Here is a 17,239-nt window from a genome sequence, read left to right as displayed (position 1 = left end):
TAACCCCCCGGCCGCCGAAGCTGATACTTCACCTGATCCCGGCTCCGGCGGTTCCCGATGTCTTCAGCAAGCCGGACCGGGGACCAGGTGAAGTATATGCTCCAGCCAGCCGCCCGCAGCCCCTTTAACATCTCCCGCAGCCCCGGCCGCCCAGTGGGGCGATCGGTGCTGCCGGGGGGGGCGATCGGGCGTCCAGGGCTGCGGGAGGTGTTAAAGGGGCTGCGGGCGGCTGGCTGGAGCATATACTTCACCTGGTCCCCGCTCCGGCTTGCTGAAGACATCGGGAACCGCCGGAGCCGGGATCAGGTGAAGTATCAGCTCCGGCGGCCGGGGGGTTAATGGGGTGGGCTGCAGACAAACACTCAGCAGGGATGTACATCCCTGCTGCGTGTTTGTCTGCCATTAAAAGTATAGGGCCGGGATCTGCAGCGAGTCTCGCTGCAAATACGCAGCGAGGGGACTCGCTGCAGACCCGCCAATTGGGTTTGTAGCCTAATAGTGCTATGACATGTTTTTAGCTGTAGGTAGTGCTGGTTACTTACCACTAATCTGACGCACCTGGTGACACTGATCACATTACAGGGTCCAGACCAGACAGCTTAAGGGTACAAACCCACACACCGTATAAACAGCAGATACGCAACAAATACGCAGCAAATACGCAGCAGATTTGTTGGTACAGATTTGATGCTGTGTTCAGTTATTTAGATATAATCTGCTGCGTTTTTGCTGCGTATTTGCTGCGTGTTTGCTGCGTATTTGCTGCGTATCGCAGCAGTAAATACGCTGCTTATACGGTGTGTGGGTTTATACCCTAAGGGTATATTCACACGAACGGGCTGCGAGCCCGGCAGGTCCTGGCAGTTCCCATACACTACATACTTGCTGCGGTCTAAACGACCGCAGCGAGTATGTAATTCTGCCGCCCTTAACCCCTCCTGCTCCCGCCCGGCTCCCCCGCTGTAAGCATACATTACCTGTCCTCGCTGCATGGGTCCGGCGTCCTGCTCTCCCGTCCGGCCAACTAGTGTGTTGCCCAGCTGCAGCCACTGATTGGCCGGACGGGAGAGCAGGACGCCGGACCCGTGCAGCGAGGAGAGGTAATGTATGCTTACAGCGGGGGAGCCGGCCGGGAGCAGAAGGGGTTAAGGGCGGCAGAATTACATACTCGCTGCGGTCGTTTAGACCGCAGCAAGTATGTAGTGTATGGGAACTGCCAGAACCTGCCGGGCTCGCAGCGAGAATCTCGATGCGAGCCCGTTCGTGTGAATATACCCTTATGCTGTGTTTACACGAAGCGATAATTCACCCAATTGATCGTTTAACGATTTTGAAGCAACTGTTTGGTTTTTATAACGATCACCGTTTAGATGAATAAATCGTTAGAAAAATAGTTTGAAAATTCGTAGGAAAAATCATTATTGCAATCGTTTTTAGGATCACTTAAGCCCATCTTTTACATAGGGTGAATCGGTGAAAGACTGTTTACACGAAGCGATCTGCGAATTTTCAGCGAACGACGATTTAAGAACATGTTGAAAGATCAAAATTAACAATTTCTCACTCGTCGTTTGATCGTTTGCTGTGTTTACAAGGTACGATTATCGCTCAAATGCGATCGTTTATGCGAAAATTCAAACGATAATCATTCCGTGTAAACGCAGCCTAACTTTTGAGTATATAAACAAAGAAAGGCAACAAAAATGCAAATATAGAAACAATCAAATCAAATCAAATGTATGTCTTTCCTTTCAATTGTCCAAGAACTGCTGTACTACGTGCATACAGTATTTGGCTTAAAATCTGAAAGGAAGAAAAAAGGTGAATAAAATATACATGGGATTTCATGACAACTAAACAGACTAAAGATACCTAGTGTGAACCCAGTCTTATATCACTTATACAGCTGCAAAATTTACATAGCCTTGCGTACTAACCAGTCGTAGGTTTTACACAGAAGACACAAATAGGTCAAAGACTGTTTAAGTTTAGTTGGCAATTTGTAAGCTGAAAACATGACTGTTGTGCAATGTCAGAATTTTAACATAAGGTCCATTCATCCCACAGTCACATGATATTTTAGTACTTGTCAGCACTTTGGATACTCCTCCTTCTCCTTCAGCTACTACTGGGGAGACTCAGACTCGCCTCTGGTGCTGCTAAGTTATCTCTTGGTCTTCTTAGCAGCATTTTTCTAAAGGTCTCCTTTGAAAAACAACACATTTCAAGGGTTTGGTTCCCTTTCCTTAGGCTGAGTAATACATGTTTGTTGCTTTTAAGAGAAAATAAAGAAAAACACTGGCAGGAATGTAGTCAGATCATTGTCTATTTCAGTCCAGAGTCATGCAGAAATGTTACAGGGATAGTGCGGACTAAGACATTTTTTTCACTAAATAACACACATTACAAAGTTATACAACATTGTAATGTGTGTTATTTAAGTGAATGGCCCCCCTTCCCCAAGTCCCAAGTTATACAACTTTGTAATGTATGTTATGTTAGTGAATGGCCCCCTTCCCCGTGTTTCCTCCCACCCCCAGAAGTGTAGTGCTCTATACTCACCTCATCCGTGTCGACCCCCGTCCGCCATCTTGAGACAATGGTGTAATCTTCGGGCGGGCGGCCGAACTGCTCCGACCGTCCCTCGTGCCGGCCGCCCTCTGCTGCATCATCAGCTGCTCAGCACAGTTATGCTCAGCCAATCGCGGCTGAGCAGCTGATGACGCGGCAGAGGGCGGCCGGGCACGAGGGACGGTCAGAGTGACAGAGGGGTTGCTCTGTTTTGTGTTTGTTCTTCCTGGTTTGGCATTTCCCAGAATGCAATGCTTTCCCTCAGGTGATCATCACAGCCCCCACCCATTACAATCAGTAAAATTAGTGCAGCAGCTGCTTCTGGCCAGTTAGAGATGGTAAATCACTCAGGGGATTCGGTTATCCAGCCAAGCCTCCTGTGACATCACGTCCTGCCCCCTGTCTGCATCATCAGCAAACACACACAATGTGAGACAGAGTCATGGAAGATTTGTCTCCTAGAGGGGGAGAGCAGAAGGAGCAGGAGACAATGTGAACTGGCACAGGGGCCATTTTTTTCACTTCCTGGATTTCTATCAGCTACCAGTGTGGCAGAACCGTACAGATACAGTAATACATTGTATGGACACATCTATATAACTTTTAATAGAAAACAAGTTTTTCTTATCCGGAGTTCCCCTTTAATAAGAGTACTGAAAAGAACTGTGAAAGGAATATTCCCCAGCCCCTGTACAACCACACCCAAGTAAAGAAAGAATGGGGAGGCGGCTGTGCATGAATGCTCTGATCTTAGAAAGGGCTAATAGTGGTGTCAATTAACTATTTGAGAACCACTTTGCAATGGACAGGTACCCTCTATACATATGAGTAAAGTTCTTGTTCTTGCTGTGATCTGACATGTGTATGTTACATTTATTGCAGGTTGTATTTTTAAGATTTTGATACCCCGTTTTTTGCTGTGTAAATATTCTTGTGTTTTCTGCTGTATCTGTAGACGAATCCGTACGCAATAAAACTGAATTGAAATATCATAAGGAAAAATGTTAATTGGCTCTAGTTTCTATGATATGGAACAGTTCTCATGTTACTGTTTTATGAGTTGTATAGAACACAGTATAATAGCCGACATATTTTTACTTCTGCAATCATAAGGAAGCAAGTTTACTGTTCATAAACTTTTGAAATATATTCATAGGAAACTTAGTTCTATCTGAAATCAACTACAATTTACAGGCATATCTAAGAATTCTTACAAATTAATTATGTTTATTGAACTCTGGAATGTATGTCCTTATTCAATGGCTACTTGGTTTACATTTACATATGTCTTTTGTATTCATACATGGGATTGTCTCTGATAACTGTCCAACAGTAATCTGCGAGCAGTGATTGGTTCCATTGAGGCTAGGTTCACACTGCGTTTTTGCAATCCGTTTTTTTCATCCGTTTTTTGCAAAGAACGGATGAAAAAAACAGAAGCATTTGTGTGCATCTGTTTTGATCCATTTTTCCATTGTAAAAAAAAAAAACGGATCCTTTTTTTTTTTTACCTGACACTACTTTTGTGTCCGTAAAAAAAAAAAAAAACGGATCAATTTTGATCCTTTTTTTTTTTTTATAATGGAAGTCAATGGAAGAAAGGATGCACACAAACGCATGCGTTTTTTTCATCCGTTTTTAGCAACAAAAAAAAACGGATTTCAAAAACGCAGTGTGAACCTAGCCTTACCCTGATACCTTTTTTCCATATTGGTCATTCTAAGATGATGCAATATACCAGTTGATGATGCAATACTGATGATGCAAACTTTTCCAAGTATTGTATCACAGGCTGTGAGAAATATAGAAAGTACGTCTATATCTTGAAAATTAGAGCCAATTTCAAAATTTTAACTTCATTTTGGATCTCAGCATCCCAAAATTAGTTAAGATAAACTGTTTTCACGTCGGAACCTTTTTGGCCGTTGACCAGTGTTATCATTTAGTGTAATAGCACATGTTGAAAGGTAACGATTAGCCGACACGCACCATGTCGGCTAAATGTGGTCTTTCAACATACTGAAGGGGCATAATTTGTGCACCAATGGCCTGCTGCATGTCCCACTGTGCCACAGAAGGCCGCCGCTAACTTCAATATGCTGCCTGAATGATCTAAAGCCCCTATTCCACCAACAGATCTGACGACAGATTATCTGCCAAAGATTTGAAGCCAAACCCAGGAACAGACTATAATCAGAGATCAGGTCATAAAGGAAAGACTGGATTTCTCCTCTTTTCAAATCCACTCCTGGGTTTGGCTTCAAATCTTTGGCAGATAATCTGTCGTCAGATCTGTTGGTGGAATAGGGCCTTAAAGGGGTTGTCCAGTGTGGGGGCACTTTTTTGGGGGACCGGGGAGGAGGTGGCTGAAATAAAAGACGTCCACTCACCTCCCCGGTTCCAGCGGCGGCTCACTCATCGCGGCGCTCCGGGCCCCGGTACCTGGCCGCTTCCGGGTGTCTGACGCCGCCAGAGGCGCTACGTCTCAGGGCCGCTCAGCCACTCAGTGAAGGAGGCGGGATCCGTGTGAAGTCAAAATGGAAAAAACTTTATTCTCAACAGCAGTGGTGGTCCCTGTGGTAAGGACCGCGCATGCCCCATGAAGGCACTCCATCATGACAGTGCTAGTGGGCAACTTGTATAACCTGTCAACACCCTAAACAAAGGCATAAGACATTAGAAACAACCTAATGACATGGTGCAATTACACTGTAGAAAACAGAGGCAGCCTGGGGTGTATTGGGAGGTTCGGAGTAGGAGGGACTTCTGAGACTAGTAGTACAACCAGCTGCACAGCCTCTACCTGTCACATAACGCACGTATAGTTAGAGATGCTGATCACAGCTGCACAGCCTCTACCTGTCACATAACGCACGTATAGTTAGAGATGCTGATCACAACTACACAGCCTCTACCTGTCACATAACGCACGTATAGTTAGAGATGCTGATCACAGCCTCTACCTGTCACATAACGCACGTATAGTTAGAGATGCTGATCACAGCCTCTACCTGTCACATAACGCACGTATAGTTAGAGATGCTGATCACAGCCTCTACCTGTCACATAACGCACGTATAGTTAGAGATGCTGATCACAACTACACAGCCTCTACCTGTCACATAACGCACGTATAGTTAGAGATGCTGATCACAGCTACACAGCCTCTACCTGTCACATAACGCACGTATAGTTAGAGATGCTGATCACAACTACATAGCCCGCGCTACAACAACGCCCCCCGGTGGCGCACTCTCACCTGTCATTGTCGCTGAGCGGGATGTGGACGGTCGGTGGCGGAGCTGAGGCGGCCATGTCTGCCGGGATGAGAGCGCTGCTGTGTGCTGCACGGTCTGCTGATCTTCCGGATCCAGACACCTCACGGAAATCCTGTTCCTGAATACACGAGCAATGTGAGGACGGGAGGCAGCGGCTGTGCACATCTACATACGTGTGCGCTCCCGCCCAAATCAGGCGAAGTGCTGACAGGATAGTCAGAGGGTATGCGGCTACCTACGGGGCGCTGTCACCTCAGGCCGAGCTCACACTGTACACATTCTCCCATCCAGTACACTGCACAGTAGTGCCTCAGGCTCCATTGTGGGAAATGTCAGTCCCTGTTCACACCTGCGCCAGTAATTCCCCTGGGATCTCCTCACACAGTTTGCCAAAGTGATGAACAAACTGGTGTGACATTGTCCAGAAAATGCCAGACACCATGTTGGAGACTTGATGGACCCCAGTACACATAATGGCGGCCACTGGGAGTCATAGGTGTGCAGTAGTGATGAGCGAACCCCAGTGTGTGCTGTTTGGATTCCAGTGACTGAAGCAGTTGGATGCAGCCCTAGGGAGTCCTGGAAAACATGGATATGGCTGTATCCATGTTTTCCAGGCAGCCTAAAGGCCCTATTCCACGGAACGATTATCGTTCGTATTCGGCCGATATCGGCCGCTACGGACGATAATCATCCCGTGGAATAGAGTGCAACGAACAGCCGACATCGTTCACGTTGGCTGATCGTTCACGTCGCTTGTTTTTCAACATGTTGAAAAACAAGCGACTGATATAGCAGCGATCTGCTGCCGTCGCTCCGTTGAATAGAAGCGTCGGCAGCAGACGCTGCTATATCCTATGGGCTGCCCGGACGATCTAGCGATCCCCCGGACAGCCCCCCCCCGCACTCACCCGCGGTGAATGAGGAGCAAACGAGCGCTGAGAGTGCTCGTTTGCTCTAACGACCCGTGTAATAGGGTCTTTAGGGCATATTTTTTTATTAAAGTATTGTGTTGGCCCACAAAAGTTATACAGATCACCAATATACACTTATTACGGGAAATGCTTTTTATTGAAAAATGTGACTAAATACACTCTGTATACAGAAAGTAAGAACAGGAAGGGGGAAAAGGTCCATCCCCACCTCACATCCAGAGACACATATATGCAATGTAATGCATTAAAAAGCCTCCTTCCACATGTACAATAAGTGGTCTCACATATACAGTAGCTGGTAAAGGTGGTAAGCACAGTAAGGCTAGGTTCACACACAGTATACTTCAGTCAGTTGACTGGTTGAGGTTGGAAAATACTGACCAAAAACTGACTGAAATATACAGTGTGTGAACATAGCCTGAGGCTGGGTTCACACTACGTATATTTCGGGCAGTATTTGGTCTTCATAGCAACCAAAACCAGTAGTGGATTGAAAACACAGCAAGGATCTGTTCACACAATGGTGAAACTGAGTGGATGGCCGCCATATAACAGTAAATAACTGCCATTATTTCAATATAACAGCTGTTGTTTTAAAATAACAGCAAATATTTGCCATTAAATGACGGCCATCCACTCAATTACAACATTATGTGAACAGAGCCTTTCTGTGTTTTCAATCCACTCCTGGTTTTGGTTGCTATGAGGACCACAATACTGACTGAAATATACGTAGTGTGAACCCAGCGTGCGTTAACCCTACGGAATCCAGGGGGGATTACCCGCCACAGATTCTGCTGCTCGCCCCTTCTCGCATCTCTGCTTGTCTCATAGACTCCATTCTATGGTCAGGCGGATTCCTCCGTTCGCCCAAAGAATTGACATGTCTCCATTTAGGCCCATTTGGTGCACTGGAGACGGGCCCAATCACCAATATCAGTGATGGGACCAATGTGATCATCATCATCATAAGGAATATAAAAGCTATATTAAAGTGTCTAGCAATAAAGAAGTCTCACCAAATTTAAAAAAGGGAGGAAGATAGGGATATGCAGGAAAAAAACTACCAAAACTCACCAATCCCTGTGCCTCCAGTTCAGGACTCCCGGGTCCCACTAACAGTAGTAATTTTCGTCTGGAAACCGGGTACGTCATGTATCTGGCTCTTGCAGCTGTAACATCACAGCCAGGCCGCGCGATTGCCCGCTCAGCCAGTCAGTTACTGTAGCAGGCAATCACTCAGCCAGGCACTTGAGGTTGCAGCTAGGAGAGCTACAGGTCAACAGTGGACGTCAACCATAATGACTAACAGCCCTGGGTAAGGCGAGCCATGAAAGGGAGGATTTCGATGTTTCTACGTGTTTTGGAGGGGAGTTCTCAAGAATAAAGGCTTGAGAAGGTCAGGTCCCCCCCGCAGCAAGGCATTTCCCCCCAAGTTATGATGACGTCACACTGGCTGAGCGGGGCATCCATCAACCGGGTTGTGACGTACAAGAGCTGTGAGCTTGGTGACCTGAAGCAGGACGCGGTACAGTGCTGGCAGCGGTAAATATGCATTCTTTATTATTAGGTACATCGTTTTAACATTTCTACATCATGAGACTGGTGCCAGCACGGGAATCAAAGTGCTGCGGTCCTTTTTTTAAACCGTGACCCGTTTTTTTATATTGTGAGGCCTCTCTGAACCCCCTTATGGATGCCATGATGTACCGGTACAAAAGTACAGAAAGTCCAACAGCACCTATAGCCCCAGAAGACAGCACAGAAGAAGATACATGCTGGAAGGCAACAATCTACAAAGTCTGCCTATGTAACAGCAGTCCGAGAAGTCCAACAGGATCGATTGGTGGTTTAAAATTTTATTGTAAGCTGTAGAAACAGAAATCAGCACAACCGATCTAAATCACAATGTTTATACCAAATAAAAGTTATGGATGTTGATAAGGCCAGATTATGGGATTTTACCTACTTGCACCATACCTATATGACTACACCTATATATATTGCCCTCTTAAGAGACTGGAGATGATCAGAGCGTGATCAGAGGGTGACAGAGAGATGTTCTGGATGAAGAAGAGGAATGCTGGAAGCACGTCACTGAGATTAACTCCTGGAAAGTTATCATTTGTAGACACAATCCCCAAGGACCCAGAGACTCTTATCTATAAACAATTTATGGAAAACAACTACATTGTGCTCTTGGATTCATGAAAAAGTATCTTTGTACAGAATGTATTGTTTTAACCTTTTTGACCTTTTTGAATAATAATAATGAATACTAATATAGATGCCATTGCGCATGACTGAATATCTAAATCACTAGCACTGCCTCATCTATGTCTTATTAGCATTTGTTACCACCCTATATTTTATCTGTCTATAAAATGTGATGACCATAATAAAACTTGGGCCATTTTCTCCAGGCTTATAATCATGATACATTGTCTTATCTGTGTCAGTGACGTATAAGTAACGAGCTGGTAATACTGCAGATTCCAACTCTAGATATAATTTAAAAACCATCCTTTACCTGGGTTTTTGGCTTCTCTCCATAGAGAGAGGTCAACATATAAATGGAACCTTATCAATGTGAGGCAGTAACAAGGTGCTCACTCTATAGAGTTGCATGAGTGCACAAAAAGAGTAAACAGGAGGGCACTCACCGTTTTAAAATCTTTGTCTTTGATACTTTATTTCAAAATTCTTAATTAAAGGAGAAGTCCAGCAAAAATTTTTATTAAAGTATTATATTGCCCTCCAAAAGTGATACAAATCCCCAATATACACTTATTACAGGAAATGCTTATAAAGTGCTTTTCCCCTGCACTTACTACTGTATCAAGGCATCACTTCCTGGATAACATGGTGATGTCACTTCCTGGATACCATGGTGATGTCACGACCCGACTCCCAGAGTTGTGCAGGCTGTGGCTGCTAGAGAGGATGATGGCAGAGGGACACTGAGCATCCCCCTACCATCATCCTCTCCAGCAGCCACAGCCCGCACAGCTCTGGGAGTCGATTCGTGACATCACCATGTTATCCAGGAAGTGAACCCTTGATGCAGTAGTAAGTGCAGGGAAAAAAGCACTTTATAAGCATTTCCCGTAATAAGTGTATATTGGGGATTTGTATAACTTTTGGGGGGCAATACAGTACTGTAATAAAAGTTTTCCACGGACTTCTCCTTTAATTTGTATGTAGGGTAGTGCGGGATAGTGCAAAAATGCAAGGACACTTTTTTGCTGGGACCGGGGAGGAGGTGGCCGAGGGAAAAGATGTCCACTTACCGCCCTGGTTCCAGCGGCGGGTCCCGCATCGTGGCGGGTCCCGAGACGTGACATCTCAGGTCGGCTCAGCCACTCAGTGAAGGAGAAAGAGATTGCTGAACTCAGGGAGACCAGCCAAACGCTCAGTGAAGGAGGCGGGATCCGTTTCAAGTCCGCTCAGATCCCACCGCTGGAGTCAGGGAGGTGAGTGGACGTCTTTTCCCTCGGCCACCTCCTCCCCGGTCCCAGCAAAAAAGTGCCCCCCCCCCCCGCTGGAGTATCCTTTTAATGCTGGACAGGGTGGGAGGGAGGTATTAGACAAGGTAGGTAGGGAACAGATGCAGGGGGGAGGGAAGGAAAGCCATCTTACTGAGCCAGAAGAGTCTTGAATTCATCATTTTCTACGAATTAATCCCAGTAGTACCAGGTTTGAAAGAAATCTTCCATACATCGGATGTTAGACCTTACAAAGCCACATAGATATGGAGGGAGGATCCGGAATGCAAGAGGCCAGAATGCAAGCTCTAGCGGCATTGACCAGATGGAAGATTACAAAGTGGTGATGTTTTATAGGGATGTCCCCAATGTTCAGCAGGAAGAACGCCAGAAAGAAGGGTATTTGGTGATCTGTGAAGAAGGAGGTTAAGTGCAAAACCTCCTTCCAGGAAGGGACCAACTTAGGACTCTAAACTCCAAAATGTGTGGAGAAGAGTTACTTCTTCCCCGCAATTACTCCAGCACCTCCAGAAAAATTCTGCGGATGTGTGTGGAGATGCAATACCACCTGGATAGCACCTTGTAACCCGCCTCTTGCAGACGGGATGAGATTGAGAAGGAGTAGGTAAGTGTGAACACTCGGGTTACCTGCACTGCTGATGAGGAGCCTAAATCAGTCACCAAAGCAGGCAAGTATGAAGGACTAGGATGCTCCAGTGGGGAGCCCAACATGGCATAGAGAGGGAGTGGCGCAGGGGTCCCGAGCTGACGCACAGAGACTCAAACGCAGTGTGAGAGAGCGCGAAACGTGACAGGGAGAGGTATATCTGCGTGGCTCTCCAAAACCCCAAGGGACAAGGGTCCCTTAGGTCCTTAAGGGCAAAGATGGAGAGCCATGGTGAGTTTTAAAAAAAAATTGCGCCCTAAAATTAAATTTTTTTCTTTATTATTACTATTATTTAAAGAGTGGAGGCCTGTCTCTGTGTGCCATCTACCTCTATATGGTCAATGTATGGGGATACTGGTCTTTGTATAGTTGTTTTTCTAGTAATTGTATAGTGATATTAGTCCCTATGTGGTGGTCATGGTGTGGCAATGTTTTTTTATATGGTACTATATTAAAAAAAAGACGTTGTCTTGTTGCTGGTATTATTGGTCTTGGTATAGTGGATTTTAGTAATGGTGTGCTCGTATAAGCCACTATGTGGTGAAAGTGTAGTGTTAATAATTGTTTCTTATATACTGTTATTATTGGTTTTGTAATGTACTGGATTTTAGTAATGATATGGTGGTGGTAATGGTGGTCATCATAGTGTGGTGATATATGTTTCTTGGTATTATTGTTACTGGTGTTACTTGGTGATATATGTAATTGGTATTATTGGTCTTGGTTTATTAGATTTGGTCAGTAACATTGTGACGGTATGATATGAATGCACTTCTGGCTTCTGCCACATTTTCTCATGTTGTGATGTGGGTATGGCTATGAGGTGGTGTGGCTTAGGAGATATGAAAACATAGTATGATTTTTCCATAGCAACCAATCACAACACCTTTCTCAAGCTCTTATAAAATGAAAACTGAACTGGTTGCTATGGTCAGGTTCCAGTCTAATTTGTGCATTGCAACCAATCACAGATCCGCTTTCATTTTACCAGGTTAATTTGAGTAATGAAAGCTGCGATTAGTTGCTATGGGTAACAAAAACGATCTCTAGCTTGATTTTATATGGGGGCATGGGTACCATTCACAATTGGGTTTGTACCTTAAAACTGACTAGAGGCCACTACTGTACATGCTCACACTGTCCAAAAAAAACTCAAAAACCGTATCAAACCACATTATTTAGTGTTCCTATTGCCCTAAGCATAAGCTGTTTGCTAGGCCACGAGTGTTCTTAGTGACTTCTGCAGTAAAGCACATTGCCAGTCATTAATGGGTTAATGCTTCAGATGTGTTTACCTCTAGTAACCATGGCAACCATGCACTATGATGACAATCGCTTATGTCATAAAGAAGGTTACATAAAGCAATGCATCAGGCTCTGATCAGTGCCATCTTGGATGTGCCAGAGGACCTTGAGCTTGACTACTTTACTGCCCCCTACCCTTAGAGGTTCTAGCAGGGGAAAAGGGGTGGTCTGCTTTAGACTACCCCTTTAACAGAGTCTCCACGTGTTTGAGAAGTGTACCTGGATCTGTGAGGGAGAAGAGATACAGCCGCCTAGCCATCAGTAAGGTGACAGATATTGCAGCCAGATCTCTCTCATATCCAGTTTATTATATTTATAGTATGGTATTACCCTCCAAGCCCAGGGGAGGGGCAGCTCTCCAGGCACGGCTCCCTCGAGGTTTCCCCCACAGGGGTTTTTCCTCGCCTAAGTGCTGGAGGGTGACTCTTTGTGAGTCGGGGGTCTGCCATTTTCAGTGTCATGTAATTTTAATTAAAATTGGGCCCCTTTGACACCTGATTACAATGTGATGTGTATTTATTTTGCATTCTTTGGTTTCATTTATTATGCTTGGGAGTTGGGAGTCCATCACATACTGCAGTCATAAAGCTAGACATCTGTCTGCTATACAGATCTATCACCTGCACAATGCGCACAAGTAGGATGGAGCAGTGGACAGTACAGCTCTTGCATGTGTGCGCTTATCCTTGGATTAAAGGGACACAAAGATCTTGAAAAACAAATAGAAAAACAGAGTTCTACAGGTGGGCAGGCATAGGTCCCGCCAGATTTACTAAGAGTTGTGCGCCCCTTTGTAAATTCAGCAAGGTGAATGGGCCGGGGCCTAATTTAAGGCTGGATTATAAGTATGCCAGTCTTACTAAATATCCCCCATAGTGTAGCTATAAATGGATATAGTGTATATATACTGTAAAATATATATATATGTGCGTGTGTGTGTGTGTGTGTGTGTGTGTGTGTGTGTACTATAGCTATATGTACACCAGCACAGGATAGAGGATAAGAGCTGGTAGGTAGATCTCCTACTGATTCTGCTGACTAGAAAAATTGTCGGCCCGAACGAAGTGCAGTGTTATCTCGGGCCAGCACTCCATTCAACCCCTATGGGGCTTCTGAACAACAGCTCATCAGTCGAAACTCCACTGATCACAGAATCAGTAAATTAGATAGAGAATAACATTTGGAGTTGGGACTACCCCTGTAAGCCAGGCCCCCAAGATTATCCAGAAAACACACCGAAATGCACCCAAAATGCCAACTTTTAGAAGAAGTTTGTGTAAACATTGCCCCTTCTCATCCCCAATTGCAGACATAATTGGCTCTGTTGGCATTCCACTTGGGTGGCATTCCCGTTTGGGTGCATAAAGTGTGTTGTGTTTCAAGTTTTCCTAAAACTAAGCTAATATGACATACAAATGCAGTTTAAGAAGGTCACTGATCCTTTTTCTAATAAAATAAAATATAAATAAAAGAAGCCTGATTATAGCAAGACATACTGTATAAAGGTCCCTGGATGTAACTAGGGCAACCATTGTTTACATTGTGACTTTCCTCTCTTTACTCACTTCAACAGCTTTATTTTTAATACTCTTTGGCTGTCCAAAAAGTTGGCCGGTATGGATAACAAGCAAGATGAAATCTAGTATACAGTTAGGAACCAGATAGAAAGTTTATTAAAGTGACACTGTTCCTCCTTTTTCCATTATGACATCTCTACACAGGCGTAAAGGGTAAATTTTGCAGTTTTCCCACCTTATTTTATATCATACGTCATGGTGCTTGTTCCAGTAAAAAGTGGTCTTTTATCATCTGCGGATTGGGCTTCATGGGCTTGGCTTCAAATCTGAAGCACCACTTAGCCCCGCCCACAATGCCACAGTTGGCCCGACCCTCGTTACATCATCGGCACATAGGCCCCGCCCTTTGATGGCCATTGGAAGGCTCCACCTCCTGTAGGTTGGCCCATACCAAAGGCCCCAGGGGGGGTGGGGCCTATGTGTGGATGATGTCATTTGGGCGGGGCCAATTGTGGCATTGTGGGCAGAGCTTGTTGCGCTTCGCCGTTTTATCCTCTGCGGATTATGCTACATGGGCAGCACTTTGCGGGCGACGCGCCACTTAGCTCTGCCCACAAAGCCACCGCTGGCCCCGCCCCCATGACATCATCTGCACATAGGTCCTGCCCTCCGCGGCCATTGGTATGGGCCAACCTTGAAGGGGTGAAGCCTAGACCTTTAGGCTGGCCTCTTCCAATGGCCATCAAGGGGCGGAGCCTATATGCTGATATTGTGAGCGGCGGGGCCAATGGGGTCATTGTGGGCGGGGCTAATTGGTGCTTCGGAGTAAGTCCTGCTCATATAGCACAATCCGCAGATGATAAAAGACCACTTTCTACTAGAACAAGCACCATGATGTATGATATAATATAAGGTATGAAAACTGCTAAATTTCACTTTCACTGCTAAACTGCACTTTAAATGTATCTCTATGTATTCGTGCTATCGTTAGTAAAAGCTTCCTGCACAGAAGCTCTAAACTTTTCTGCATGAATTCTGTATGAGAATTATGTCTGTGAGTATGACAGACACCAGAAAACCCAATTTCTCCAACCCCTGTGAGCGTCTTCACGTCGTTGCTATGCCGGTTGCTAAGCTCGCCCCCACCTCCCCCCATATCCCACTTCCGATCTGCCTACGTGTAACGGGTATGAGCTTCCCTTGTAAACAACAAGTCAAGAACAATTCGTTCCGGGTGAGGAAATAATTCCGGCAAGCGCAAAGAATCCTGGGAGGCCATTGGCTCCAGTTCCCCGGCCAAGATGTCTGACATGGAGGATGACTTCATGTGCGATGATGAGGAAGATTATGATCTGGTAAGTTCTCGGCATTGAGGACATGATCGGCCTGTTCAGTGCGGCTCTTAGCGGCGGCCGCCTCCCCGCGTTACTCAGCTGTGTGGCCAGACGGAACTATGTTGGCGGGACAGTGAGCAGGCTATCTCCCTCCCCCTCTCTCGCAGGCTGGCGCTCTCAGATGGCATGAGTGATAGAATGGGCACCAGGGTGCTGCGGGCACTGCTCACCGGTCACCTGGAGGGCTGCCTGCCGGAGATGGCGGGCTCCGTGGGCTCTGTGGCCCTGTAGGCCTCGGTGTATCGGCTGCACGGCCGCTCCTGTGTCCTGCAGCATTATACAGCCTGACGTCTGCCCTGTATACAGCTGTGTGCCGGCTATTGTTTTCTGGGAGCAGCCATGACAGGCAGCCTAGACTGCAGTGTACAGGTGAGTATGGCAGCACTACTATATGTGTACACAGCTCCTGGAGGATGCCTACTCATAAGCCACAGCTTCTCTATTCCCTTCTAGTTACTAAAAATCTTACAGCTGCTTACTGTGACAGAACAAAAAACTGAATATACTCACTGCTTTTATCCTCCCTGCGTCCATCCCTGCAGGGTGATGTGCCGACCCGTGACTAGCTGCAGGGTGATGTGCCGACCCGTGACTAGCTGCAGGGTGATGTGCCGACCCGTGACTAGCTGCAGGGTGATGTGCCGACCCGTGACTAGCTGCAGGGTGATGTGCCGACCCGTGACTAGCTGCAGGGTGATGTGCCGACCCGTGACTAGCTGCAGGGTGATGTGCCGACCCGTGACTAGCTGCAGGGTGATGTGCCGACCCGTGACTAGCTGCAGGGTGATGTGCCGACCCGTGACTAGCTGCAGGGTGATGTGCCGACCCGTGACTAGCTGCAGGGTGATGTGCCGACCCGTGACTAGCTGCAGGGTGATGTGCCGACCCGTGACTAGCTGCAGGGTGATGTGCCGACCCGTGACTAGCTGCAGGGTGATGTGCCGACCCGTGACTAGCTGCAGGGTGATGTGCCGACCCGTGACTAGCTGCAGGGTGATGTGCCGACCACTGATGAGGACAGTGACTAGCTGCAGGGTGATGTGCCGACCCCTGATGAGGACAGTGACTAGCTGCAGGGTGATGTGCCGACCCCTGAGGAGGACAGTGACTAGCTGCAGGGCGATGTGCCGACCCCTGAGGAGGACAGTGACTAGCTGCAGGGCGATGTGCCGACCACTGAGGAGGACAGTGACTAGCTGCAGGGCGATGTGCCGACCCGTGACTAGCTGCAGGGTGATGTGCCGACCCGTGACTAGCTGCAGGGTGATGTGCCGACCCGTGACTAGCTGCAGGGTGATGTGCCGACCACTGATGAGGACAGTGACTAGCTGCAGCGTGATGTGCCGACCACTGAGGAGGACAGTGACTAGCTGCAGGGTGATGTGCCGACCACTGATGAGGACAGTGACTAGCTGCAGCGTGATGTGCCGACCACTGAGGAGGACAGTGACTAGCTGCAGGGTGATGTGACGACCACTGAGGAGGACAGTGACTAGCTGCAGGGTGATGTGCCGACCACTGAGGAGGACAGTGACTAGCTGCAGGGTGATGTGCCGACCCCTGATGAGGACAGTGACTAGCTGCAGCGTGATGTGCCGACCACTGAGGAGGACAGTGACTAGCTGCAGGGTGATGTGCCGACCACTGAGGAGGACAGTGACTAGCTGCAGGGTGATGTGCCGACCCCTGATGAGGACAGTGACTAGCTGCAGGGTGATGTGCCGACCCGTGACTAGCTGCAGGGTGATGTGCCGACCACTGATGAGGACAGTGACTAGCTGCAGGGTGATGTGCCGACCACTGAGGAGGACAGTGACTAGCTGCAGGGTGATGTGCCGACCACTGAGGAGGACAGTGACTAGCTGCAGGGTGATGTGCCGACCCCTGATGAGGACAGTGACTAGCTGCAGGGTGATGTGCCGACCCCTGATGAGGACAGTGACTAGCTGCAGGGTGATGTGCCGACCACTGAGGAGGACAGTGACTAGCTGCAGGGTGATGTGCCGACCACTGAGGAGGACAGTGACTAGCTGCAGGGTGATGTGCCGACCCCTGATGAGGACAGTGACTGGCTGCAGGGTGATGTG

At 47.1% G+C, this 17,239-nt stretch overlaps 2 protein-coding genes across 7 annotated transcripts in view; one reads left to right on the top strand and one right to left on the bottom strand.

Moving 5' to 3' along the window:
• GALK2 (galactokinase 2) overlaps positions 1–15,726 on the bottom strand; it is a 172,797-nt gene extending 157,071 nt beyond the window's left edge. Inside the window, exon 1 of one of the 3 annotated variants that reach the window (XM_069983250.1) lies at positions 15,663–15,726. Coding sequence is in view for 2 of the 3 variants with exons in the window: in XM_069983259.1 (XP_069839360.1) it covers positions 5,831–5,886 (56 nt within the window). In the remaining variant the exon portion in view is untranslated. Of the gene's footprint in view, positions 1–5,830; positions 6,059–15,662 lie in introns of those variants that run through there. The other 2 variants (XM_069983259.1, XM_069983267.1) reach the window with 2 other exon arrangements.
• COPS2 (COP9 signalosome subunit 2) overlaps positions 14,567–17,239 on the top strand; it is a 38,245-nt gene continuing 35,572 nt past the window's right edge. The window contains exon 1 of one of the 4 annotated variants that reach the window (XM_069983235.1): positions 14,567–14,671. Coding sequence is in view for 3 of the 4 variants with exons in the window: in XM_069983216.1 (XP_069839317.1) it covers positions 15,060–15,113 (54 nt within the window). In the remaining variant the exon portion in view is untranslated. Of the gene's footprint in view, positions 14,672–14,928; positions 15,114–15,213; positions 15,522–17,239 lie in introns of those variants that run through there. The other 3 variants (XM_069983216.1, XM_069983206.1, XM_069983224.1) reach the window with 3 other exon arrangements.

Source organism: Dendropsophus ebraccatus, chromosome 1, assembly GCF_027789765.1.
Source record: "Dendropsophus ebraccatus isolate aDenEbr1 chromosome 1, aDenEbr1.pat, whole genome shotgun sequence".
NCBI lineage: Eukaryota > Metazoa > Chordata > Amphibia > Anura > Hylidae > Dendropsophus > Dendropsophus ebraccatus.
Note: the sequence above shows the minus strand (reverse complement) of the source record. Positions and strands in the feature narration are given on the sequence as shown.